We start from the raw sequence: 25,515 nt of genomic DNA on the forward strand, positions 1-25,515 counted from the left end.
AATGCATTTCCTACTTAGTACAAAGGGTCACATGATAGATTAACACTGTAACTGCCTGTGTTGCATAACACACAGAGGCAGTTCCTGTGTGCACTTTAATCTCAGCTCTTTGTCATACTGATACAAAACATAGCCTGAAAAACGGGAATTGTGAGGCTTTTCTTCACACTTACAAGAATGCAGGCCATTAGTTGAATAGAAAACTATTTGAGTTGATGTATTAGGCCCCTTCCTCACTTGCTACGTTCTATTACAGTGCAATTATTCTACAATTGCACTGCAACGGTCCCATAATGTTGCACCGCTCGTTGCCGCTATGGTGCAACCATACAGTGAGGCATATAGTACAATGAAGGTATGCCATATTGACAATGTAAACGCGCTTGTTGTACTGTTAATGCGCTGTATGCCATACGTTACTGCGCTGCATGGCGATCAATGTGATAGCCCCATAGGGCTATCCTTGCTTTTGTGACATGATGTGGTGATATTGTGCGACACAATGCAATGCAATAGTGCAAATGTGAAATGATCAATCTCAGTTATTGACGGAGATCAGCAAAGCACAGTCAATGTAATCCTATGTGAGCATTCTCACTGCAGTGTTGTGTCTTCTGTAGAAAAGCAAACGTGCTGCATACAGCATTTTTGTGTGAGTTGGATTAAAGGAATGGTGAAAAATCCCACCTTCTTTCAAAATCGCACCAAAAATCTTTATGCAAAATCGCAATTGTTTTTTGTAATTTTCAGTGTGAAATAGCCTTAAAGCTAGTTGTATAGCTGGATAGTGTACTAGTTAAAGGACAACTGAAGTGAGAAGAATACTGAGGCTGCCACATTGGTTTCCTTTTAAACAATTCCAGTTGCCTGGCAGTCCTGCTGATCTATTTGGCATCAACAGTGTCTGAATGACACCAGAAACAAGCTTGCAGCTAATCTGGTCAGATCTGACAATAATGTCAGAAACACCTGATCTGCTGCATGCTTGTTCAGGGTCTATAGCTAAAAGTGTTACAGGCAGAGGATCAGCAGGATAGCCAGGCAACTGGTATAGCTTAAAATGAAATAAATATGGCAGCCTCCATATCTCTCTCACTTCAGTTGTCCTGTAAGGGCTCTGCCTCTGACACAGGGAACCAGGGTTCAAATCTTGGCTCTTGCTGTTCAGTAAGCTAGTACCTATTTAGTAGGCAGGGCCGAGGCATAGGCTGGAGAGGCTCCAGCCTCAGGGCGCAGTGTAGGAGGGGGCGCACAATTCATTCAGCTGTCATTCCTAATTGTGTTTGAAGCAGAAAGAAATAAGAAAAAGGGATACATGGCAGTGACTGCAAGCCAGATAACTAGATATTAAGGTGTTGTGGAGGTTGTGGGCCCTGTGGCGCTTCTTAGTCTAATCAGTGTGTGACGGCTGGGGTGGCAGGGATGGGGGGGGGCGCACTTTGGTGTCTCAGCCTTGGGTGCTGGAGGACCTTGTCCCAGATCTGTCAGTAGGAGACCTTGGGCAAGACTCCCTAACACTGCTACTGCCTATAGAGCGTGTCCTAGGGGCTACAGCTCTAGCCCTTTGAGTCCACCACAAGAAAAGCGCAAAATAAATGTCCTGTGTCTTGTCTAAAGGATATTTAGAAATAAGATGTGGACTATGACGCCAGATTTTAATAAAATACTTTTAAAAACGGATACATTTGTTTCATTTGATTTTTTTTTATCACAGTGTTGGTGTCATATGAATCTTTACCTCTTAAAGGATACCCCAAAGTGACATGTGACATGATGAGATAGACATGTGCATGTACAGTGCCTAGCACACAAATAACTATGCTGTGTTCTTTTTTTTCTTTCTCTGTCTGAAAGAGTTAAATATCTGGTATGTAAGTGGCTGACTCAGTCCTGACTCAGACAGTAAGTGACTACAGTGTGACCCTCACTGATAAGAAATTCCAACTATAAAACACTTTCCTAGCAGAAAATGGCTTCTGAAAGCAAGAAAGAGATAACAAGGGGAATTTCTTATCAGTGAGGGTCACACTGTAGTCACTTCCTATTAGAGTCAGGACTGATTCAGCCACTTACATACCTGATATTTAACTCTTTCAGGCAGAGAAAGAAAAAAGGAACATAGCATAGTTAATTATGTGCTAGGTACTGTACATACACATGTCTATCTCATCATGTCACATGTCACTTCGGGTATCCTTTAAAGAGAATCTGTACTGTGAAATCTTACATAAATAAACGTACCAGCCTGCCTTCTCCTAGCCCCCTCTGTGACATTTTCGCTGCTCCACGCTGCTTTCTTGGTGATAAAATCACTGTTTTATTTATTGTTTCTGCACTCTATTACAGAGACAGTGCAACTAGAAAAGGCTGCAGCAAGCTAGACCACATTAGAACAGGTGTAGGAACTTATAGAATAGAAGAAATAAGGCTGAAAATTTTGTTACAGAGTCTCTTTAAAAAGGTAAAGACTCATAAAATAACCCCTTTTGCTATTCATTTGTGTAGACATGGCTATTTGCTATCATTAAAGCACACCTGAAGTGAGAGGGATATGGAGGTTAACATATTTATTTCCTTTTAAACAATGTTGTCTTGTTGATTAACTGCAGGTCAGGTGTTTCTGACTGAAGTCTAACTGGATTAGCCACATGCATGTTTCAGGTATGTGATTCAGCCAATATTGTAGCCAGATAGAGGTCAGGCAACTCAGGGCCATTTCTAGCCTTTTTATCATTCTAGGCAAAAGTCTTGTGAGGCACAAGGGCCAGAAGGAGTCACAAAGGGGAAGAGAAGGAGTCACCCAGGGAGGCAAAATGAGGCATAAAGGAGGACCGAAGGAGGTACAGTACGACAGAGGGATGCACAAGGGGGCAGAGGTAGTACAAGTGAACAGAAGGAGGCACAGGGGGACCAAAGAGGCACAGAAGGAGGCACAAAGGGGCATAAAAGGAGGAACAGGGGTGGCACAGGGGGACTGAAGGAGGTGCAAAGGAGGACAGAAGGAGTCACAAAGGGGACAGAAGGAGACACAGGGGAACTGAAGGAGGCACACAGGGGAACAGAAGTAGGCACAGGGAGCAGAGGTGGCGGGGGGACTGAAGCAGGCACAAAAAGACAGAAGGAGGCACTAAGGGGGACAGAAGGAGGTACAAGGGGACAGAGGGATGCAGAGGGGGACAGAGGGATGGATGGGGGGAGAGGTGGCACAGAGGGACACAGTGGCAGTTGCCTGCAACTAACACTATCCAAATCTTGCAACATCTGCTCTCCAGGGACCTGCAATGCTACAGCAGGCCAACAAACTTCCTACTGCTGCACACACACAGCAGAAGCAGGTGATAGAACACCCAAGAAGTGGGGCTTAGCTCAGGGGCATGGCGCCCCCCAGGACCAGTGGCACTCTAGGCAGTGGCCTGCAATGCCTATGCCTAAAAACTGCTCTGAGGCGACTGGTATTGATTAAAAGGAAATATGGCAGCATCCATACCCCTCTCAGTTCAGGGGCACATCAAGTGGAGGGTGACCAGAAAGCAAGATATGCGTTTTTAACCACTTTACCCCCCGCGGTCCGAATTTCTCCGTCCCTCCCCCCCCTAAAAAACCAAGGGATGGAGAAATCCATACCTCCCGCGCTACCGCCGCTGTCCGTGCTCCCGCCGCTCATGCGCGCGCTTCTGCCGCTCGTGCATGTCGCCGCCCGCCTGCCCGGAGATCAATGAACGGGAAAATCCATTCCCGTTCGTTAATCTAAGCCCCCGCAATGATCTGCTGTTTATTTGAGAAACAGCGCGATCATTGTGATTTTCCCAGCCTCATACTGCTTCCTGTAAGCGTCCTTCTGGACGCTTACAGGTCGCATGACAATAAACTCACTGTGGCCATCTTGTGGCCAAATAGTAAAACTACACCCTAAAGCATTTTACATATACAAATACATTAGTTTTTTACAATAAATTAACTCATTACCTCCCACACTCCCCAATTTTTTTTTTTTAGTAATTAAAGAAAAAAAAAATACAATAAAAAAAAAAAACATAAATAGTTACCTTAGGGACTGAACTTTTTAAATATTTATGTCAAGAGGGTATAACACTGTTACTTTATAAACTACGGGCTTGTAATTAGGGATGGATGCAAAACTGAAAAAAATGCACCTTTATTTCCAAATAAAATATTGGCGCCAAACATTGTGATAGGGACATAATTTAAACAGTTTTATAACCGGGACAAATGGGCAAATACATTTCATGGGTTTTAATTACAGTAGCATGCATTATTTAAAAACTATAATGGCTGAAAACTGAAAAATAATAATTTTTTCCCACATTTTTTCCTATTTTCCCATTAAAACACATTTAGAATAAAATAATTCTTGGCATAATGTCCCACCTAAAGAAAGCCTAATTAGTGGCGAAAAAAACAAGATATAGTTAATTTCATTGTGATAAGTAATGATAAAGTTATAGACGAATGAATGGAAGGAGCGCTGAAAGGTGAAAATTGCTCTGGTGTTTCAGGGGTAAAACCCCTCAGTGGTGAAGTGGTTAAAAATATTAAAATTATTAGAGATTGCAGAGATGTCTTATAAATATTTTCCCTGAGAAAATCCATGTTTAAAAATCAGCTTTACAAGCTATGCAGGGATTGTCATGGAGAATTAAAGTATGATCGGGATTGACTTTGCTGATATGGCACTTTATTGATAAATCTGCAGTTGGGATGTTTCTGTTACTGATAGAACATCTCCATCTACTACAGTGTTTGTAAATCAGGCCTAGAGCAGACTGGTTGCCTCCCCCTATTACTGAATGTAAGTTTTTAAGCCTTAACCAATGTGTCTGAAATAAATCCTTTTGATACCACAAATTTGAATTCTGCTTAGTCAATGCAAAATTGAGATTTCTGGATGGGAGGTGGCACTCCCACCTCTGCTGGGGGTATAGTGCACCAGCTCTATCTTATGGATAGAGTACTCAGAGACGGTGGAGGTCAACAGTGGGCAGGTAGTCAGACACAGCAGAAGTTGACAACAACTAGGTAGTCATGTGCCAAAAGCAGTATCAAAGCAGATAGAAGATAAGTAATAAGATTTGGCAAATCAATATTCAATTGGTGCTGGTGGTGGAGAGTGACATCAGTTGTTTCAGGCAGTGCTGGTCAAGAATTTTCTGCATATCTTAAAGGAACTTGATTAGTCCTACGTGACCCGAGCGCTCCAGTTAACAGAGACTGTTTCGCTTATATTGCAGGATTGAGGGGTGCCTGCATTCTACTACCCCATACATCCAGCTTGCGTCTTGCTTTAGCACCCGCTATTTGTAGCCGGGATTCCCATAACTGAGCGGGCTGCGTGAAGCTGGCCCCACTACAATCAGCACAAATAAAAATTCTACCAAGTTTGGTTAGTGCTACGTTTGTACCCATTTGTGCTGCAAAAATTAAGATTAGTACTGCTTTCATTTTGAAGATAATAGCACTTATTTCCAAAACAATACTATCACCCAGCCCCCATACAACAACCTACAGAGAGGAAATCGGTATGCATGGGTAGTGCTGTGCATGTGTTCATTTGTGCTGCAAAATCATCTTTCTATCTTTTATAGTTTTTTGAGATATTCACATTTTTATAAAGGTCAAAAGTTCACTCAGGCTCACTTAGCCTTTGCGATGTTGTAGGGAGCCTGAGTGAACTTTTGACCTCTATAAAAATGTGAATATCTCAAAAACTATAAAAGATAGAAAGATTATTTTTGCAGCACAACATTTGCAACACATGCACAGCACTATCCACCCATACCAGTTTTATGTCTGTAGGTTGTTGTATGGGGGCTGGGTGATGGTATTGTTTTGGAAGTAATAAGTGCTATTATCTTCAAAATAAAAGCAGCACAAATCTTAATTTTTGCAACACAAATGGGCACAAATGTAGCATAGCACTAACCAAACATGAAGGAATTTTTATTTGTGCTGATTGTAGGGGGGCCAACTTCACAGAACTTAGCGAGTGCCTTCTTAAACAAGGCATCAGAGGTTAAGGTTAGGCGGGGGAGTGGTTGTCAAGGTTGGGGAGGGTTAAGGTCAGATGCCTATTAGGGCACCACGGGGGTGGGGGGTTGTTTAAAGGTTAAAGACAGCCCAAGGTGAGCTCATAAAAGAAAAGAAAAAAGTAGGCTATCTGATCCGGGGCCTGAGCGGATTAGGTAGCCACAAACAGGGACGGATTTCGGCCAAGGCCACCTAGGCCATGGCCTAGGGCACCACAGGAGCAATGGCACCAAAGCAGCAGGCTAAACTGGTGCAGCATTTGCAAGCTTGGGAGGGGAGGTGAGGACCTGACCATGGTACTCTGCTGCCAGTCACCTGTGCTGCGGCCACCTTGCTCTCTGTGCACGTTGGCGTTGTGGTGGGCAGCATTGGAGACAAAGGGAAAGACTATGCCTTGGCACTGGAGACGAGTGGAGAAATGAGTGACACTGATGGCTGCTGAAGTGCGGAAGGGGGGAGTGGGAATGGAAGGGATCAAGGGAGTCATCTAGCTACCTATGCTGGAGGGGGAGGGGTCCTCAGGCTACCTATACTACAGGGAAATGGAGGAGGGGTCACCTGGCTACCTATACTGGAGAGGAGGGGGGTCATCTCGCTACCTATACTAGGCGGAGGGGTCATGTGGCTACTTATTCTGGAGGGTAAGGGGAGGGGTCATCTCGCTACCTATACTGAAGGGGGGTGGCTGGTGACAGTGGCCTTGGGCGGTAAAGAGAACAAATCCGGCCCTGGCCGCAAAAACCCCCGCCGATCCTGTGGGGCCCACTGGCCCACTTTCACTTTCATGACCTCTGGGTCACAATGCTGGAATGAAAAACTGTCTCTCATTCACAGTGTGCAGGGAGGCGGGGGAGCGGCAGGGGGCATGGCCATGGAGAGAGAGCTGCCCAATGGCAGCTCTGGAAACCCTGTAGGAACACCCCTCGAGGGCGTTTTGAACAGGGAATTTCTCTCCCCGTGTTTACCTCAGAGATGGCGACAAATAATGTCACCAATCTCTGGGGTCATAGCTTGGCGGTGGGGTGGGGCTGTAGCGTGGCAGGGTGGGGGGGGGGGGCAGAGAGCTACCGGGAGGCACAGAGGCATGTCATGAGGCAGTGAACATGCCTCTGTGTCCCATCTGCCCACCCGACCACCCTCCCAAGAACCACCTTGGATTCTCTTTACGTATTGGTAGAGGGAGGGCTCTGAGTAAGACTAGAGAGACGTTGGGTCATAGTAAAATATCGGTAAATATTACTGATATTTTACTCAGTTACAGATTACTCAGGAAGCTTATAGTGAACCAGAACTCCTAGGAGTGTGTAAGGGCTACAAAGGACTAAAAAGCCCTCTTACTAAAATGCAATGCAAAACAAAAGTTTGTCTTCTTAAATAAAAGGTATCAATCATTCAGATTGGAGTGAGCATATGATGTATTCCACAATGCATCACTGCTTAACCTCCTGGGGACCGGCAGCCTAACCCTCCTTAAAGGAAATATCTAAGCACTTAAAAAAAAACCCCATCTACTTACCTGGAGGTTCCTTCAGCCCTTTGCAGCCAACATGTCCCACACCGCAGCTCTACTCTCAGCCGACCTCGCAAGGTCGTCCTCTACTACACCTGCGCGAGCGTCGTTGTCAAGAAAGTCCACGTTGTCCGGAGTGTACTGTGCAGTAGACTTAATTGACAGTCGGCTCATATGACAGACGAATCTCTCCTCTTGGGTGCGTACAGTCACGGCGGAAGCGGTAAAAGCACGTGGCATAAATCCTACGCCGCATCAGGCTTAGCCAGCCACAAGCCCAGCATAGGATTTACTACGTACGGTCCCCAGGAGGTTATTATGCAAATCATCCTTTCTTGCCCCTGTAAGCTAACCACACCTCCAGAACCACTGGAATGCAATGATGTGTCAGCTTGTTAATTGTACAGAGTCACAATAATCCATCAAGCATACAGACTGTTTTGGATTGGTGGATCCTCATCAGTGCATGGCATGGATTAATGTGGCTCTATGGGGTAGGACTTGAAGCACCCAGAGATACAGAATTCCCAGCAAGCTCATGGTGAACTAGAACTCCTAGGAATGTGTAAGGGACTACAAAGGAGCAAAAAGCCCTCTTACTAAAATGCTATTCAAAACAAAAGCGTACTTTCCTAAAACAGAAGGTATTTGCGATTATTCAGATTGGAGTGAGCAGCACGGTGGCGTAGTGGTTAGCTCTCTCGCCTTGCAGCGCTGGGTCCCTGGTTCGAATCCCAGCCAGGGCACTATCTGCAAAGAGTTTGTATGTTCTCTCCGTGTCTGCTTGGGTTTCCTCTGGGCACTCCGGTTTCCTCCCACATTCCAAAAAACATACAGATAAGTTAATTGGCTCCCTCTAAAATTGGCCCTAGACTACAGTACTTACACTACATAATATAGACATATGGCAATGGTAGGGGTTAGATTGTGAGCTCCTTTGAGGGACAGTTAGTGACAAGATATATATATATATACACTCTACAGCGCTGCGTAATATGTCGGCGCTATATAAATACTAAATAATAATAATAATGATGTCTCCCACGATGAATCATTGTTGATGATGCAAATCATCCTTTGTTGTCCCTGTAAGCTAACCAGACTTCCAAAACTGCTGGAATGCAACGATGTGTCATCTTGTCTTGGTGCTTCAGGTCCTTCCCCATAATGCCACAGTAATCCATGCCATGCACACATGAGGATCAACTAATCCGAAACAGTCTGTATGCATGTTGCATTATTGTGGCTCTGTACAAATAACAAGCTGACACCTACACATCATTGCATTCCAGTGGTTGTGGAGGTGTGGTTAGTTTACAGGGATAGCAAAGCATGATTCACATATTTAGCAGTGATGCATTGTAGGAGACATCACTTGCTCACTGAAATCGGAATAATCGCAAATACCTTCTGATTTAAGAAGGCATATTTTGGATATTTTACTATATTAATGTAGCAAAATATCAGTGAATTTCCATATATTCGACTACCACTACCCTACGCCCTTTTAAGTAGGCGCTAGTTTAAAATGTTTGCCTCTAACCTGACCTCTTCAAAAGCAATAGCAACTGGTGAGGCAGTAAAACCACAGAACAATGGATTAGTAAAATGAAAATCAAGCTTTACTGAAAACTTTTTTATTTTTTACTATTAGCAAGTTTAAAAAATAACACTGTACTTGTACAATACCGCAGATTACAGCTTAATCAATTATTATACAATAGTATTGAAATCTCTGTACAATGCCCATTCACTGTTTCGTCATCACTGTTTGAATTGACTTCGCAGCCTTGCAGTTTGTGTAGCTGCAGCCTATACTGCATCCATTGCACACACAGCAGCAACACACAGCTACATACAGCCTGCGCACAGCTCTCCTTCACTACTTGCGCCTAAGTACTCAGTCACGTGACCGTGACGTCACACGCCCGTCCTTGCTGAGGAGAAACATGGCGCCAGCCGTGCTGAGACTTCTCAAGTGAGTCCTGCGTTGTATGACATAATATTTCACATATAATACATGATGAGGATGTCAATAAACGTTTCTGTAGTATGTGTTAGGCTAAGTATTGCTCCGCCTGTATGTTTTAGAATAATATGGCGAATTCCCCCTGTGACTGCGAGGACACCTGTGTTGTGGGGGTCAGTGTGACATTACATTGGAGTGAATGCAATTACTCTCTGTTGGTTATTAGCCTTGTACAGTGCTTATTGTTTACATGTTTAGTATGGGGTATTCACTGAGTTTCTGGGTGAAGGGATGCTGGAGGAATGTGAGCACAAAGTGTGTGATAGCACAACACAGTGTCTACTTACCTGGATGGAGAAAGCACAGTTTATATGAGCATAATTATATATAAAAAAAAAAAAAAAGTGTTGAAAGTAAGGGTATGGCTGTGTTCACAGTGGTACCGCATAAGTGTTGCTTTGTAACCTGGCTTGCTGCAATGAACTGCACCACCTGCATACATATGAAATCGCCGGAGCAGTGCTTTTCAGCGCTGCTAGATTTGGGCGCAGCCAGCACCGCCATAGACTGTAATGAGAATCAGTATATAGTGGCGCTCAGTGAGTAACGTCGGCTCCGTCAGAAGAAGGAGCCGAAGTTGCTTAAAAACACAATGATTCGGCTTCCAGCAATCGCTGGAAGCCGAATTATTTCATTCCCCTACTATCCATGGCGGCCTGGAGGGGGAATAGTAATTAAATTGGCCCGGACTTGTGCAGAAGCAGGATCAGCCATATACCGGCTGTATCCTGCGCCCAAGTCTACCGGTGCCGATTTCAAATATACTCTGAAATCGCCGCTGGTAGACTTGGGTGCAGGATACAGCCGGTATATGGCTGATCCTACTGCTGCACAAGTCCGGGCCGATGTAATTACTATTCCCCCTCCAGGCCGCCATGGATAGTGGGGGAATGATATAATTCGGCTTCCAGCGATTGCTGGAGGCCGAATTATTGTGTTTTTTAAGCAAGAGCCGGACGGATCCGTCGTTACTCACTGAGCGCCGCTGTAGAAGTGATTGCCATTATAGTCTATGGTGGCGCTGGCTCCGCCCAAATCTAGCAGCGCTAAAAAGCACTGCTCCGGCACCACCTATGTGATGTTCACAGTTCGACGGGTGTACAGCATTGTAATCCAGTGTGTTACCGAAAAATGTGCACTTTGATAGTGAAGCATACTTTGCATGTATGTGATGCAATGTGTCGGTGCTACATTTACTGTATGCAACGCAATGTCAGTTGTGTATTCTGTTCCGTTGCATTCCAGATGTTACAGGGAATGCAACACTCACTGGGCCAAACTTATCAAATCATTACAGTGTTTTCTTCTTAAAAAGGTTCTGTGGCATGTAAAAAAACAAAACCAAAAAACTGACACTTACCTGGGGCTTCTATCGGCCCCCTGTAGCTGTCATGACCCGCGCCGTCCTCCTCCGATCCTCTGTACTCCGCTCCCGGTCTAATTATTAATCTAACGCGGCCGTGCATGTGCTCACTCCTGCTCGCGTCTCCGGGAGCTTACTGCGCAGGCACAGTACAAGATGATCATAGGAGGATGGCATGGGACATGACAGCTACAGGGGCAGATAGAAGCCCCAGGTAAGTGTCAGTTTTTTTTTTTTTTTTTTAACATGCCACAGAACCCCTTTAAACAGTTCTAACAAGCAAGGGAACTGGTCTGCATGATAAGAAAATTCTTAAATTCTACTTAATAGCGGCAGTTTAGCGGGAATTCCTAGAACTGCACTACAGTTAAGAAAAGTGCAAATACATCGCTAAACTACAGTAGATTAAGAAGTGCTTAATAGCAGTTCTACAGATAGTGCAGCAGTACATGCTAGGCATGATTTGTGAAGATAACCAGAAGACAATGCACCAGAGATAATGACCAGTCTCTACCAGTACTAAAGCCTCATCTACACAGGTAGATGAGGCTCCGATGTGCCTTATCAATCGAGCCGCTGATGCGGATCGATTGATAAGATCCGACAGGACGAATCTCCCCACCGCCGATTCCCTGCTCACTCCCCGCGAGGGGACAATGGCAGGGAATCGAGCGGAAGATAAGCGACGCGGCGGGCACGCGCGGGGACACGGAAGAGGCGATCTACAGATGGTGCAGCAGTGCATGCTAGGCATGATTTGTGAAGTGCTCCTCCCCTCTGCTGAATCGAGTGAAGCTGCTCTGTGCTTAACGTGTACCTGAGCCAAAGCTCAGGTACGAAATTGGATACTTATTGATAGATAGGGAAACCTCAGGATCCCATTAAGGCTTCTCTATTCTAAGGTCCAACCTCGCTGAGCACGGGCCCCCTGAGGATTGGTGACAATGCATTGTCACGAATTATATCAAGGCCGTGCAGCTGCTCTTACTGATTCATGGATGCGCGGGTAGCGCAGTAAGCCGGAATCGATGGCGGGCCTGCGTGTCATATACGCATCCATGAGCCAGGAAGTGGAACTGCGTGCCCCCAATGTGGACTGAGGGATTGAAACAAGCGAGGGACGCTCGGGTTAGCTTTAGGCCTCTTTCACACCAAGACATTGCGTTTCAGGGGACAATAAGGTCGCATAACGTGCCCCTAACGCAATGCATGGTGGTGTTGAAGTTGGACGTCAGATTGAGCCGCGTTATGCTGCTCTTGGTGCGCTGTTTTAGTTCTATCTATACTGATAGAACAGCCGCTCCAGGATAGTGATGGGAAGTCCGGATCTTTTCAAGGATCCGGATGATTCAAATCGGATCATTAAAAAGATCTGGATCTTTGAACCAAATCATTTGAATCATTTTACTAAGGAAGCAGACTGGGGGTGAAATGATTAGCAGGACACGACTTTCCCTGCACTGTACATTCTGTATATTCTTGTTTCTTCCAGACATCCACTGTGAACCGAATCGTTCATTGTTATGTTCCGGATGATTTGACTCACAAAAAAGATCCGGATCAAATGAACGATTCATTCATGATCTGGATAACACTAAGAGTCCAGGTTACGTCACCACAGTGCAGTGAGTATTAATTAGCCATGTAGCTTGTCACTGAGCATGTGCAAGCAGTATAACGCACAGCATGCTGCACTTTCATTCAACGTGCAGCGTTACAATGTAACGCAACGTAGGCACTGTGAACCAGCACATTGATTTTTCATTGCTGTGAGTTGGGCTGCGTTACAGGATGCTCTAACGTGCGCCTGTAACGTCCCACAGTGAAAGCAGCCTTAAAGAGACACTAAAGCCACTTGAAAAACTTGATTTTACCGGTTATTTAGCTAAAAGAGAATCTGTACTCTAAAATTCCTACAATAAAAAGCATACCATTCTCTTCATTATGTTCTCCTGGGCCCCTTTGTGCTGTTTTTGCCACTCCCTGCTGCAATCCTGGCTTGTAATTAACAGTTTTAGGCAGTGTTTACAAACAAAATACTTGGCTTCTAACCAGAGTATCATAGGCTGAGAAATAGCTTACTGTGTGACTCATGCAGAGCTTGGAGAGGGTGTGTAAAGCTTCTGCCAATGACAAGCAGTGCTGCACATTCCACACATTCCAGCCTCAGCCGACAGAGGAAAGAAGATAAGATTTATTACAGAGACAGTGCAACTAGAAAAGGTTGCAGTAAGACAGACCACATTAGAACAGGTATAGGAACTTATAGGATAGAAGAAATAAGGCTCAACATTTTGTTACAGAGTCTCTTTAAAGGAAACCTAAACCGAGAAAAAGAGTTTCACTTACCTGGGGCTTCTACCAGCCCCATGCAGCCATCCTGTGCCCTCGCAGTCACTCATGGCTCTTCTGGTCCCCCGCTGTCAGCTCCTTTCGTTTTTTGCTGACTGGGAGTCGGCTGGCCGCCATGCATACCTTTTTACGCATTCCCGCTGGTGCAGGAAGCTATCGTGGACATTATCACAAACATTTTTATGCGTAACGGGTGCAATGTGTAAAATTTTACGCTTTGCACCCGTAACGCGTAAAATGTATTTAATGTACGCGATAGCTTCCTGCACCAGGGGGAATGCGTAAAAAAGGTACGCATGGTGAAGGAGCTGACAGCGGGGGACCAGAAGAGCCATGAGTGACTGCTAGGGCACAGGATGGCTGCATGGGGTTGGAAGAAGCCCCAGGTAAGTGAAACTCTTTTTTTCGGTTTCCTTTAATGCCTAGTACACACCATACAATGTTCTGTTATGCTGGGAATACACGGTGCGTTTTTGCGCCGGAATCGAGCCGCTGGCTCGATACCGGCGCGTCCCCGCTCGCCCCCGTGGGCGTGTGGATCTATTCCCGCTCATCCCCGCGGGCGTTTGGATCTATTCCCGCTCGTCCCCACGGGCGTGTGGATCTATTCCCACTCGTCCCTAGCAATTAAGCATTGTTCTACTCAGCAGGAGATAACCAGAAGACAATGCACCAGAGATAATGACCAGTCTCTACCAGTACTAAAGCCTCATCTACAGGGGTAGATGAGGCTCCGATGTGCCTTATCAATCGAGCCGCATTAGCTCGATTGATAAGATCCGACAGGACGGATCTCCCCACCGCCGATTCCCTGCTCGCTCCCCGCGAGGGGACAATGGCAGGGAATCGAGCGGAAGATAAGCGGCGCCGGCGGGGACGAGCGGGGAATCAAATCCGGCGCACGCGCGGGGACACGGAAGAGGCGATCCGGCGGCTATTCGAGCCGCCGGATCGGAGCCTCATCTACCCGTGTAGATGAGGCTTTACAGAAAATAATCTAATTACAGAAAATCTAACAGAAAAATCAAACAGAAAATTGTATGGTGTGTACTAGGCATAGTGCTGGACATTGATTCCTAAGCTTGATTTTTTTTTCAGGTTTAATACATTAGTATTATATATTTATTTACATTAAATCTTGTCAGTTAACCTAAAATAATCTACCATAAAGAATACAGTGGGTTGCAAAAGTATTCGGCCCCCTTGAAGTTTTCCACATTTTGTCGCATTACTGCCACAAACATGCATCAATTTTATTGGAATTCCACGTGAAAGACCAATACAAAGTGGTGTACATGTGAGAAGTGGATCGAAAATCATACATCATTCCAAACATTTTTTACAAATAAATAACTGCAAAGTGGGGTGTGCGTAATTATTCGGCCCCCCAGAGTCAATACTTTGTAGAACCACATTTTGCTGCAATTACAGCTGCCAGTCTTTTAGGGTATGTCTCTACCAGCTTTGCACATCTAGAGACTGAAATCCTTGCCCATTCTTCTTTGCAAAACAGCTCCAGCTCAGGCAGATTAGATGGACAACGTTTGTAAACAGCAGTTTTCAGATCTTGCCACAGATTCTCGATTGGATTTAGATGTGGACTTTGACTGGGCCATTCTAACACATAGATATGTTTTGTTTTAAACCATTGCATTGTTGCCCTGGCTTTATGTTTAGGGTCATTGCCCTGCTGGAAGGTGAACCTCCGCCCCAGTCTCAAGTCTTTTTTTTTTTTTAAAGATTCTTTTATTTTCAAGAATGTTTTCCAATACAAACAACATACATGAATAAGACAAGTCAAAGCTATTAAAGAAGTGAACATTTCCAGCCAAATATTCATACAGATTCCCCGGCAGATATCCAGTGCTGACGAGTAGTGAAAAAAGGTATGTTTTGATATTGGTGTGACTAGTCCAACACTTGATTGACCAAAGAGAGTTCTATTACAATAGTAGATAGATGAGAATAGGAAGGGTCCTTTGTACTGTGTAAGGTGCATCATAGTGAGAGGCCAGGGCCCAGAAGGGATCATACCCCGGACTCTCGCGATAGTAATGGGATTCTTCTTATAAAGTGAGCTCAGTTTGGTATATTGTATAAAGTTCACAATTGCGCCAGAAGGGTTTCCATAGGATTGCTTATTTTACTAAGAGTGAGAGTATAGAACATATGTACAGATAGAAGGAGAGAGAAAGAGGTTTAGTGGTGAGGGAGAGGAAAGGAAGAAAGGTGAAGAGGTGGAAAGGGTCGTGTGCATTACCTGGTGCCGCTTAGTGTCAGTGTTAAGTTTGCCAGGGGTAACTATCTTAGAGGTCGGGTGTGGGCAGTGGTCTCCTCCAGGGAGGGGGGGGGGAAAGAGAGAGGATTTAGCTGGAGGTGAGAGAGACATAGCGGGGTGTTTCGATGAACTCAAACCAGCCAACCCAAGTCTTCATAAATTGGTCACGTCTTTCATGCATAGTGGAGGTGAGATCCTCCATCTTTTGCACCCAGTCAATCTCTCTGAGCCAATCTTTAATTGTAGGGGGATCTGGTGATTTCCAGCGTCGGGCAATTACAACTTTGGCCGCATTAACTAAGTGTCTTGTAAGGGTTTTCTTATATCGTCTAATTGACCATTGATTATGATGTAATAGGAAGAAGGCGGGAGAGTCAGGGGGGAGATGATCTGTGAGAGAATACATGATATCTCTCACATCGCTCCAAAACTGCCTGAGTTTATTGCATGACCAGAATGTGTGTAGTAATGTGCCCGTCTCTAGTCCGCATCTCCAGCATAATGGGGAGACCGAGGGGAACATTTTATTGAGTCTGGAGGGGGTCAAGTACCATCTGGTAAAGACTTTGTATCCTGCTTCCTGGCTTCGAGAGGAGATAGAGGACTTGTGGGCAAAAGTTAAAATTTTCCCCCATTGTTTGTCCGTAAAGGTCATATCTCGGTCCTTCTCCTACTTAATTCTATATACTTGGCAGGGTTCCTCAGTAGCGTTTAGGAGGGAATAGACCAGAGATATAGTGCCACGGATATGGCCCTCTCCCATACAGGCGTGCTCAAGTGGAGTAGTGCGTCTGTCAAAACTCGCTATCGATCCCTGGGAAAGTAGAAAGTGTCTGAATTGGATAAGGCTCCAAATATCTAATGTTGGGGAACCCAAGGATGAACGTAAGGCCTCTAGCTCTGTCCACTTCCCCCCCGATATCAAATGGTGAGCTCTAAGGGTGGTGCCTAATTTCCATGGGACATAACCTCTTGGGTCAAGTCCCATAGGGAAGCTCTCATTGCCTAGAATGGGCATCAGGGGAGATGGCCAGGGTGAGATAAGTGGCAGTTCCCTGTATTTAGCTAATATGCGAATGGTCTGCTGGGGAATAGTGGCTGCCGAGTTTACTTTTAAGGGGTGAATAGACCAAGGTCTACCCTGCAGTGAGCTACCTGTTAGCTCCTCTTCCATACTCACCCATCGCTTGAGGGAGCCGTGCCTGTGCCAGTCAATCACCCTGATCAGAGAGGCTGCAACGTAATATAGGCGTGGATTTGGGACCGCCATTCCACCTGATTCCTTGGGAGCAGTTTGAATAGTATATTTTAACCTGGGTTTCTTACCGTTCCAGATAAATTGGGAAAAGATTCTCCTTAACCACCCTGGCGTTCTGATTAAATCACCAGGGTGGCTGCGGGAGGGTTTTTTTTAAATAAAAAAAAAACTATTTCATGCAGCCAACTGAAAGTTGGCTGCATGAAAGCCCACTAGAGGGCGCTCCGGAGGCGATCTTCCGATCGCCTCCGGCGCCCAGAATAAACAAGGAAGGCCGCAATGAGCGGCCTTCCTTGTTTTGCTTATATCGTCGCCATAGCGACGAGCGGAGTGACGTCATCGACGTCAGCCGACGTCCTGACGTCAGCCGCCTCCGATCCAGCCCTTAGCGCTGGCCGGAACTTTTTGTTCCGGCTGCGCAGGGCTCAGGCGGCTAGGGGGGCCCTCTTTCGCCGCTGCTCGCGGCGAATCGCCGCAGAGCGGCGGCGATCAGGCAGCACACGTGGCTGGCAAAGTGCCGGCTGCGTGTGCTGCACTTTATTTGATAAAAATCGGCCCAGCAGGGCCTGAGCGGCAGCCTCCGGCGGTGATGGACGAGCTGAGCTCGTCCAGACCGCTCAGGAGGTTAATTGTGTGAAGTAGGATGAGGGAATGAAAATAGGCATTGTCTGGAACAGGTATAGGAGACGTGGCATTATCGTCATTTTGATGATACAACTCCTTCCAAACCAGGAGAACTGGGGCTTGTCCCAAGACTGCAAGTCCTGTTTGATGCGGTGCAGGGCAGGGGTAAAGTTTGCAGATACCAGGTCTCTGGGATTAGGTGTGATCTGAATGCCCAGATATTTCAAGGAGCGAGTGGGCCATTTAAAGGGAAAATTACTTTGTAAAAGCGTCTTGAGTTCTCCTGGGAGTTGTAAGCTTAATGCTTCACTCTTGTCGTAATTGATGGACATGTTTGATATCTCTCCATAGGTTTTGAATTCGGCCAACAAATTTGGAAGTGAGACGTGGGGGTTTGTGAGGAAAAACATAAGGTCGTCCGCATATGCAGCTATTTTGTGAGTAGAGTTGGGGAAAGTGACTCCCTGTATATCAGGATTATTTCGGACTGTGCACAGGAACGGCTCCAAAGAAAGCGCAAAGATTAGGGGTGAGAGAGGGCAGCCCTGGCGGGTGCCATTGCGTATATAGAATTGGTCTGATAGTGTGCCGTTTGCTTTCACCCTAGCAGTAGGACATGAGTAGAGAGCCAGGATACAGCTAAGCATATTATCTGGCAGACCTATATGCCTAAGTGTGGCTGCAATGAGGTCCCAGTCCACCCTGTCGAAGGCTTTCTCTGCGTCCGTTGAGAGCAGGAGAGTTGGTATGGACTGTGACCTCACCCAGTGCATAATGTTCAGAGTTCTAATGGTGTTGTCTCTGGCCTCTCGGCCCAAGACAAAACCCACCTGATCATAGTGAATTATGGAAGGAATGAGGGGGGCCAATCTATTTGCCAGCATTTTCGCATAGATCTTCAGATCTACATTAAAGAGAACCCAAGGTGGGAATTACTTTTACTATTGGGGCACAGAGGCTGGTTGTGCGCACTAAGACCAGCCTCTGTTGCCCCATCGTGTGTCTCCATGTCCCCCCTGCTCGCCGCTATACCCCCCGCATTGCTGGCGACACGCAGCGTGTCGCCAGCTCAATGTTTACCTTGCGCTGTCAGTCAGCGCTGCTCCCCTGCCTCCTCCGCATCGGCGCACCCGCCCGTGTCCCTTCCCTCCCGCTGATAGGAGGGAAGTGACGCGGCGGGTGGCGCCGATGCGGAGGAGGCGGGGGAGCGGCGCTGACTGACAGCGCAAGGTAAACATTGAGCTGGTGACACAGCCAGCAATGCGGGGGGTATAGCGGCGAGCAGGGGGGACATGGAGGCACACGATGGGGCAACAGAGGCTGGTCTTAGTGCGCACAACCAGCCTCTGTGCCCCAATAGTAAAAGTAATTCCCACCTCGGGTTCTCTTTAAGCAAAGATATAGGCCTGAAACTCTGGCACTGAGCCGGATCCTTACCTTCCTTTAGGATTACGGAAATGTGGGATTCAAGCATTTGAGGGGAGAAGGAACTCCCACCCAAAAGGGGGTCAGAGATGGCATTTAATGTTTTGAGAAAATGCGGGGACAATTGCTGTGCAAATTTCTTATAATATTCTGCTGTGTAGCCATCTGGGCCTGGTGCTTTGCCTGAAGGCGTTTGAGAAAGGGCTATGTGTAATTCGTCTTCTGTGAATGGCTCCTCTAGCATTTTAGCATCATCTGGGGATAGCTTCGGCATCTGTGATCGTTTAAGATAGTCAGCTATTCTACTCTGCTTAGCCTCTACATTGGATGCAGGGTGATGATGAGGGAGATTATATAAATTGGAGTAAAAATCCTTGAAGGTCTCTGCAATCTTTCCATATTTATAATGCATTACTGAGTGTTTATCCTTAATACAAGGTATGTAGTTTGAGGATTGTTGGGTTTTTAATGCTTTGGCCAATATTGAGCTACACTTGTTGCCAAATTCGTAGAAAGTGCGCCGACAACGCAAGGCTGCGTATTTTACTTTAAAAAATAATAGTGATTTGAGTTTTTCTCTCAGGTTTGTAAGAGTAGCCAGTGTTGTAGGGGCTCTATCTCTTTTATGTTTCTGTTCTAGCTCACCAATCGATATCAGGGTGTCATTAATATCTTTATCTCTTTCTCGCTTTTTCCTCGCCCCTTCCCTAATCAGAAGTCCTTGCGTAAAGCATTTTTGTGTTTCCCAGATCGTGATGGGAGACATATCTCCAGTGGCATTTGTCTCAAAGAATTCCCCCAGTTCCCGTTTGATTTTCTGGAAGACCTGTTTATCTTCCAGGAGAGAGTTGTTTAACCGCCAGGAAGCGGGACCTCGTCTGTTTTCCCCGATGGCTAAGTCTACAGAGACTGGAGCATGATCAGATAGGGAAATGTTTCCAATAGAGGGGGCTGAGGATACTGAAAGGAGGTTATGGGAGACAAAAATATAGTCTATCCTGGTGTATGCATTGTGAGGGAAAGAGTAATATGTATAATCAATCGCGGATGGATTGTGAAGCCTCCACACATCTACTAGTTGCATTGAGCGTAGTAGTGATTTACATTTACGTAGAGCTACGTGAGAGACCGATGACCTTTTTGAGGAGGAATCTAACTCCGGATCTAGAGCCATATTTAAATCCCCTCCCAAGAGGACACTGCCCTCGGCAAAAGCGTGGAGTTTCGCCATGAATGACTGGAAAAAGGTCGTCTGCTGGACATTAGGAGCATAGAATGAGCCTATAGTGATCTTTTGATTGTACACCGTACCTTTAATCAAGTTAAATCTGCCTTGTGGATCTTGATATTGCTCTATTAGAGTGAAGGGAGTATCCCGTGAGATTAAAATGGCAGTCCCCTTGATCTTTGATGATTGCGGGGAGCTGAAGAACGCAGTTTTAAAGAACCTATTGAAAAGCCTGGGCGGGTTCGGGCCCTTGAAGTGCGTTTCTTGTAGACAAACTACGTTCGCTCTCTCCTTGTGGCATAGGTGTAGTATAGACGACCTTTTTTCAGGTACATTTAACCCTCTGGCATTAAGAGAAAGTAATTTAAGTGACTGATGGAATTGTCATGATCAGAGAGCGGTCCAGGAATGACACACGACCCAATGTAGCAGGTGAGATTGATAGGGGAAAGAGGTAGAAGATAAGGGACAGAAAAGGAAGAAGAACAGAGATGCGTGTAAAGAACCACGCATAACACATAAGTGTCATAAACATTTTAACCTTTGTTCCTGGAGTGGACCTTTCCGGGTCCAGATCCAGAATGAGTCTCAACTCGATTTCCAGGGAGCCGCAAGGGTTCCCCTTTGTATCGGCGAGTCGCCCTGGGGTAAGTGTGCCCGCAGTGAACCAGCGAGTGAGCCTCCTCACTCCCGGGCGACCGCATGTATAATGATATATTACATAAACATGCATAACTAAGAGTAGCAGAAGAACTTGTATAACATCTATTAAGTGAGCTTTGGATAATGAAAGGTGTCTTGGCTGCCTAAGCTATAGGCGCATCACAGATCCCAGTCTCAGCTAGAGCTCGACTCCTGTGGGCAGCCCAAATGGCCCCCCTCCCCCCTAGATCCCCGCTTGAAGTCCGTGGTGTTAGTTGCTTATGAATGTATTTCTATACTGGTCAAGGATGCCTGTTGTGAAAGAGTACGACTCTAAAAGCGGTATACTAATCTGATTAAAGTGAAACTCCGTAGGGAAAGCTACATCTGATACAGCCTACCGCCTATATGGTTCCCCTGCAAGAGTCACAGGTGTGTCCATAAATCATCCCTCCGTTTGTCCCACCATTAATTTAAACTCAGGTCCCCCACCTCCCACACCCCCTCCGGCCTAGAGCCGCTCCCTGCTTCCCCCAAGCCGTTACACATTCCCAATCCACATAAAAACGCTGACATGGATACCTTTTCACAGTAAACAGCCTCAGCACATAATGATAATCAGTAGCATGGAAAAGAGCGTACATGGAGGAGAGTGGGCTCCGAGGGGTCGATCAACCAAGTGGGGATATCTAGTGTATATCATTAGTCCGGGAGGGAGAGCAGCAACTCATCCTCGTGCTGGGAGAAGGCATGGAAGGCAGAGGGGCCGATAGGTGGGGACCCCGAGGTAGATAGCAGGTATGCGTGGAGTGGAGGTCTCAGGTGGTGTAAACATACCACAAATGGGCTTGATAAAGTCTGTCCACTATAGTGAGGATTTCAGGGGGAGGAAAAGTTTACGTCCATCGGTAATCTCCGAGGTTGCCAGAACATGGGAGGCGAAAGGGAGCTAAGTGACAGTACTTACGCAGGATCTCGAGGGTGCTTTTTTGCTTTCTGCGGCCTACCGAATTCCGGAGAGTCAGGGTCCCATTCCGTCAGGTCTACGGCGGCCAGTGACAGGGCCTCCAGAAATGCGGGTAGCTCACGAGGGTGGCGCAGAATGCAAACCTGGGTTCCTTTGGTGGCGATCAACTGGAACGGGAATCCCCAACGATATGATATACCCTCCTGTTTCAAAGCCTGTATGAGAGGACGTAGGGCTCTACGTTGGGCGAGGGTGAATGGCGCCAAGTCCTGGTAAAGCGTGACTTCAGCTCCGCCATGGTCTAACGGTCCGCTGGCGCGCGCTGCGACCATGATGTCCTCCTTGTCTTTGAAGTTGTGCAGCCTGCATATAATGTCCCGCGGTTGTTCTCGGTTAGTGGGCACAGCCCGGAGGGCTCTATGCGCGCGGTCGAATTTGAGTTTCTGGGCTGCAGGGCGGTTCAAGAGTCCGTTGAACAGGGAACTCAGCGTCGGTATAATATCCTCTGCAGGGACTGTCTCAGGGATTCCGCGGATCCTAATGTTATTTCGCCGTCCCCTATTTTGAAGGTCCTCCATCTGGTATCTCGTGGTTCGAGTTAGGGCCTGTTGCTTCTCGTTGGAATCTCTTAGGGAGGCAATTTCAGCTCGCAGCTGGGCAATATCCGTCTCTGTTGCGGAGACCCGGCCTGTGAGACCCGAGATGTCGGCGCGGATGGAGGCGATCTCCGACCTCGTGGAGGACACAATGCGCTCCATCTGCTCGTCTAGGTCCTGCTTGGTTGGAAGTGAGCGGAGGTACTTCCATATATCTTCCAAGTTGCTCATGGCAGCAGGCCCCGGTCTGGGCTGGCTAGCGGTTTGCGGGGATGATGTGGTCGGATCCGCCATCTTGGAAGCCTCGGGACTCGGTGCAAGAGCCTGAAAATATCGGGTCACAGGGCGCTGAGAAGGTGCAGAGTTCTTTCGATGTTTACTCCTACTCTTCTTCACTTTATCCATACCCTTGTAAGCATCAGGGAGTGGGAGATTGATGCATGTAGTCTCTAGAATAACATGCGGGCCCGGGAGCTCAGCAGCAATACGTCCTCACTCCTCCATTGCCGGCCACGCCCCCCCCAGTCTCAAGTCTTTTGCTGTTTTCAAGAGGTTTTCTTCCAAGTTTGCCCTGTATTTGGCTCCATCCATCTTCCCATCAACTCTGACCAGCTTCCCTGTCCCTGCTGAAGAGATGCACCCCCCGAGCATGATGCTGCCACCACCATATTTGACAGTGGGGATGGTGTGTTCAGAGTGATGTGCAGTGTTAGTTTTCTGCCACACATAGCGTTTTGCATTTTGGCTAAAAAGTTCCATTTTGGTCTCATCTGACCAGAGCACCTTCTTCTATATGGTTGCTGTGCCCCCCACATGGCTTGTGGCAAACTGCAAACGGGACTTCATATGCTTTCTGTTAACAATGCCTTTCTTCTTGCCACTCTTCCATAAAGGCCAACTTTGTACAGTGCATGACTAATAGTTGTCCTATGGACAGAGTCCCCCCACCTGAGCTGTAGTTCTCTCCAGCTCGTCCAGAGTCACCATGGGCCTCTTGACTGCATTTCTGATCAGCGATCTCCTTGTTCAGCCTGTGAGTTTAGGTGGATTGCCTTGTCTTGGTAAGTGTACAGTTGTGCCATACTCCTTCCATTTCTGAATAATCGCTTGAACAGTGCTCCGTGGGATGTTCAAAGCTTTGGAAATGTTTTTGTAGCCTAAGCCTGCTTTAAATTTCTCAATAACTTGATCCCTGACCTGTCTTGTGTGTTCTTTGGACTTCACAGTGTTGTTGCTCCCAATATTCTCTTAGGCCTGGTGCACACCAAAACCCGCTAGCAGATCCGCAAAATGCTAGCAGATTTTGAAACGCTTTTTCTTATTTTTCTGTAGCGTTTCAGCTAGCGTTTTGCGGTTTTGTGAAGCATTTTTGGTGTAGTAGATTTCATGTATTGTTACAGTAAAGCTGTTACTGAACAGCTACTGTAACAAAAAACGCCTGGCAAACCGCTCTGAAGTGCCGTTTTTCAGAGCGGTTTGCGTTTTTCCTATACTTAACATTGAGGCAGAAACGCATCCGCAATCCAAAATCTGCAGCAGCCCGGGAGTATGCGTTTCTGCAAAACGCCTCCCGCTCTGGTGTGCACCACCCCATTGAAATACATTACCCTAGCGTATCCGCAGCCGCAAGCGGATCGCAAACCGCAGCAGAACCGCTCTGGTGTGCACTAGGCCTTAGACAACCTCTGAGGCCCTCACAGAGCAGCTGTATTTGTACTGACATTAGATTACACACAGGTGCACTCTATTTAGTCATTAGCACTCATCAGGCAATGTCTATAGGCAACTGACTGCACTCAGATCAAAGGGGGCCGAATAATGATGCACACACCACTTTGCAGTTATTTATTTGTAAAAAATGTTTGAAATCATGTATGATTTTCGTTCCACTTCTCATGTGTACACCACTTTGTGTTGGTCTTTCATGTGGAATTCCAATAAAATAGATTCATGTCTGTGGCAGTAATATGACAAAATGTGGAAAACTTCAAGGGGGCCGAATACTTTTGCAACCCACTGTATATTTATGCTATTATAACTTCTCTTTTCTGTATCAATACAGCAGATGTATTGGTTACCTCAGCAACAGCAATTTCTCTCACACTGCACTGTCTGAGAAACCTTTTCAAGTCCTCCTATTTCAAGGACAAGTGTAGCGAGAGGTATATAGAGGCTGCCATATTTATTCCCCCTTAAGCAATACCAGTTGCCTGGCAGCCCTGCTGATCTATTTGGATGCTTTAGTGTCTGAATAACACCAGAAACAAGCATCCAACTAATCTTGTCAGTTCCGACATTAATGGCGGAAACACCCAATTTGCTGCATGCTTGTTTAGGGTCTATGTCTAAAAGTATTAGAGGCAGAGTATCAGTAGGCCAGCCAGACAACTGGTATTACACAAAAGGAAAAAAAAAACATAGCAGCCTCCCTAAAGGATATGGCCCAAAGTGGTTTGATTACTGAACTCAACTCCTTTAACCTCCTTGGCGGTATGGACGAGCTCAGCTCGTCCATAACCACCCGAGGGCGCCGCTCAGGCCCTGCTGGGCCGATTTTAATTTTTTTCTTTTAAAACACGCACTTTGCTAGCTGCGTGTGACTTACCATCGCCGCAGATGCGACGCGTAGCACAGCGCTAGGCTAGCTACATGATTTAAAAAAAATAATTCAAAAAATAGTGCGCAGCAGCCACCCTGGCGAAATCAATAGAACGCCAGGGTGGTTAATACCCAGGGGTGGATGCCATCTTGGCCAGGTGCCTTGTCTATTTTGATCTTATTTAATGTATGGGGGTAGAGATGGTTAATGGTATGCAAATATTTCCATTTGATATGCAAATTTAAAGTAAACCTGAGATGAGGACTTAACAAAAAAAAATATACAGTGATGTGAAAAACTATTTGCTCCCTTCCTGATATTCTTTTGCATGTTTGTCACACTTAAATGTTTCTGCTAATCAAAAACCGTTAACTATTAGTCAAAGATAACATAATTGAACACAAAATGCAGTTTTAAATGATGGTTTTTATTATTTAGGGCTGGTGCACACCGAGCGGCTTTTTCAGCGTTTCTGCAGCCGCGGATACGCTTGGTCAATGTATCTCAATGGGGTGGTTCACACCAGAGCGGGAGGCGTTTTGCAGAAACGCATACTCCCGGGGTGAGGCAATTTTTGGATTGCGGATGCGTTTCTGCCT

At 46.3% G+C, this 25,515-nt stretch overlaps 1 protein-coding gene across 1 annotated transcript in view; it reads left to right on the forward strand.

Moving 5' to 3' along the window:
• The first annotated feature begins 9,426 nt into the window (after positions 1 to 9,426).
• Positions 9,427 to 25,515, forward strand: part of MICOS13 (mitochondrial contact site and cristae organizing system subunit 13) — a 32,671-nt gene continuing 16,582 nt past the window's right edge. The window contains exon 1 of the mRNA XM_068234100.1: positions 9,427 to 9,533. Within this exon, the coding sequence (XP_068090201.1) occupies positions 9,505 to 9,533 (29 nt within the window). The 5' untranslated portion in view covers positions 9,427 to 9,504. The remainder of the gene's footprint in view (positions 9,534 to 25,515) is intronic.

This window comes from Hyperolius riggenbachi, chromosome 1, assembly GCF_040937935.1.
Source record: "Hyperolius riggenbachi isolate aHypRig1 chromosome 1, aHypRig1.pri, whole genome shotgun sequence".
In the NCBI taxonomy this organism is placed as follows: domain Eukaryota; kingdom Metazoa; phylum Chordata; class Amphibia; order Anura; family Hyperoliidae; genus Hyperolius; species Hyperolius riggenbachi.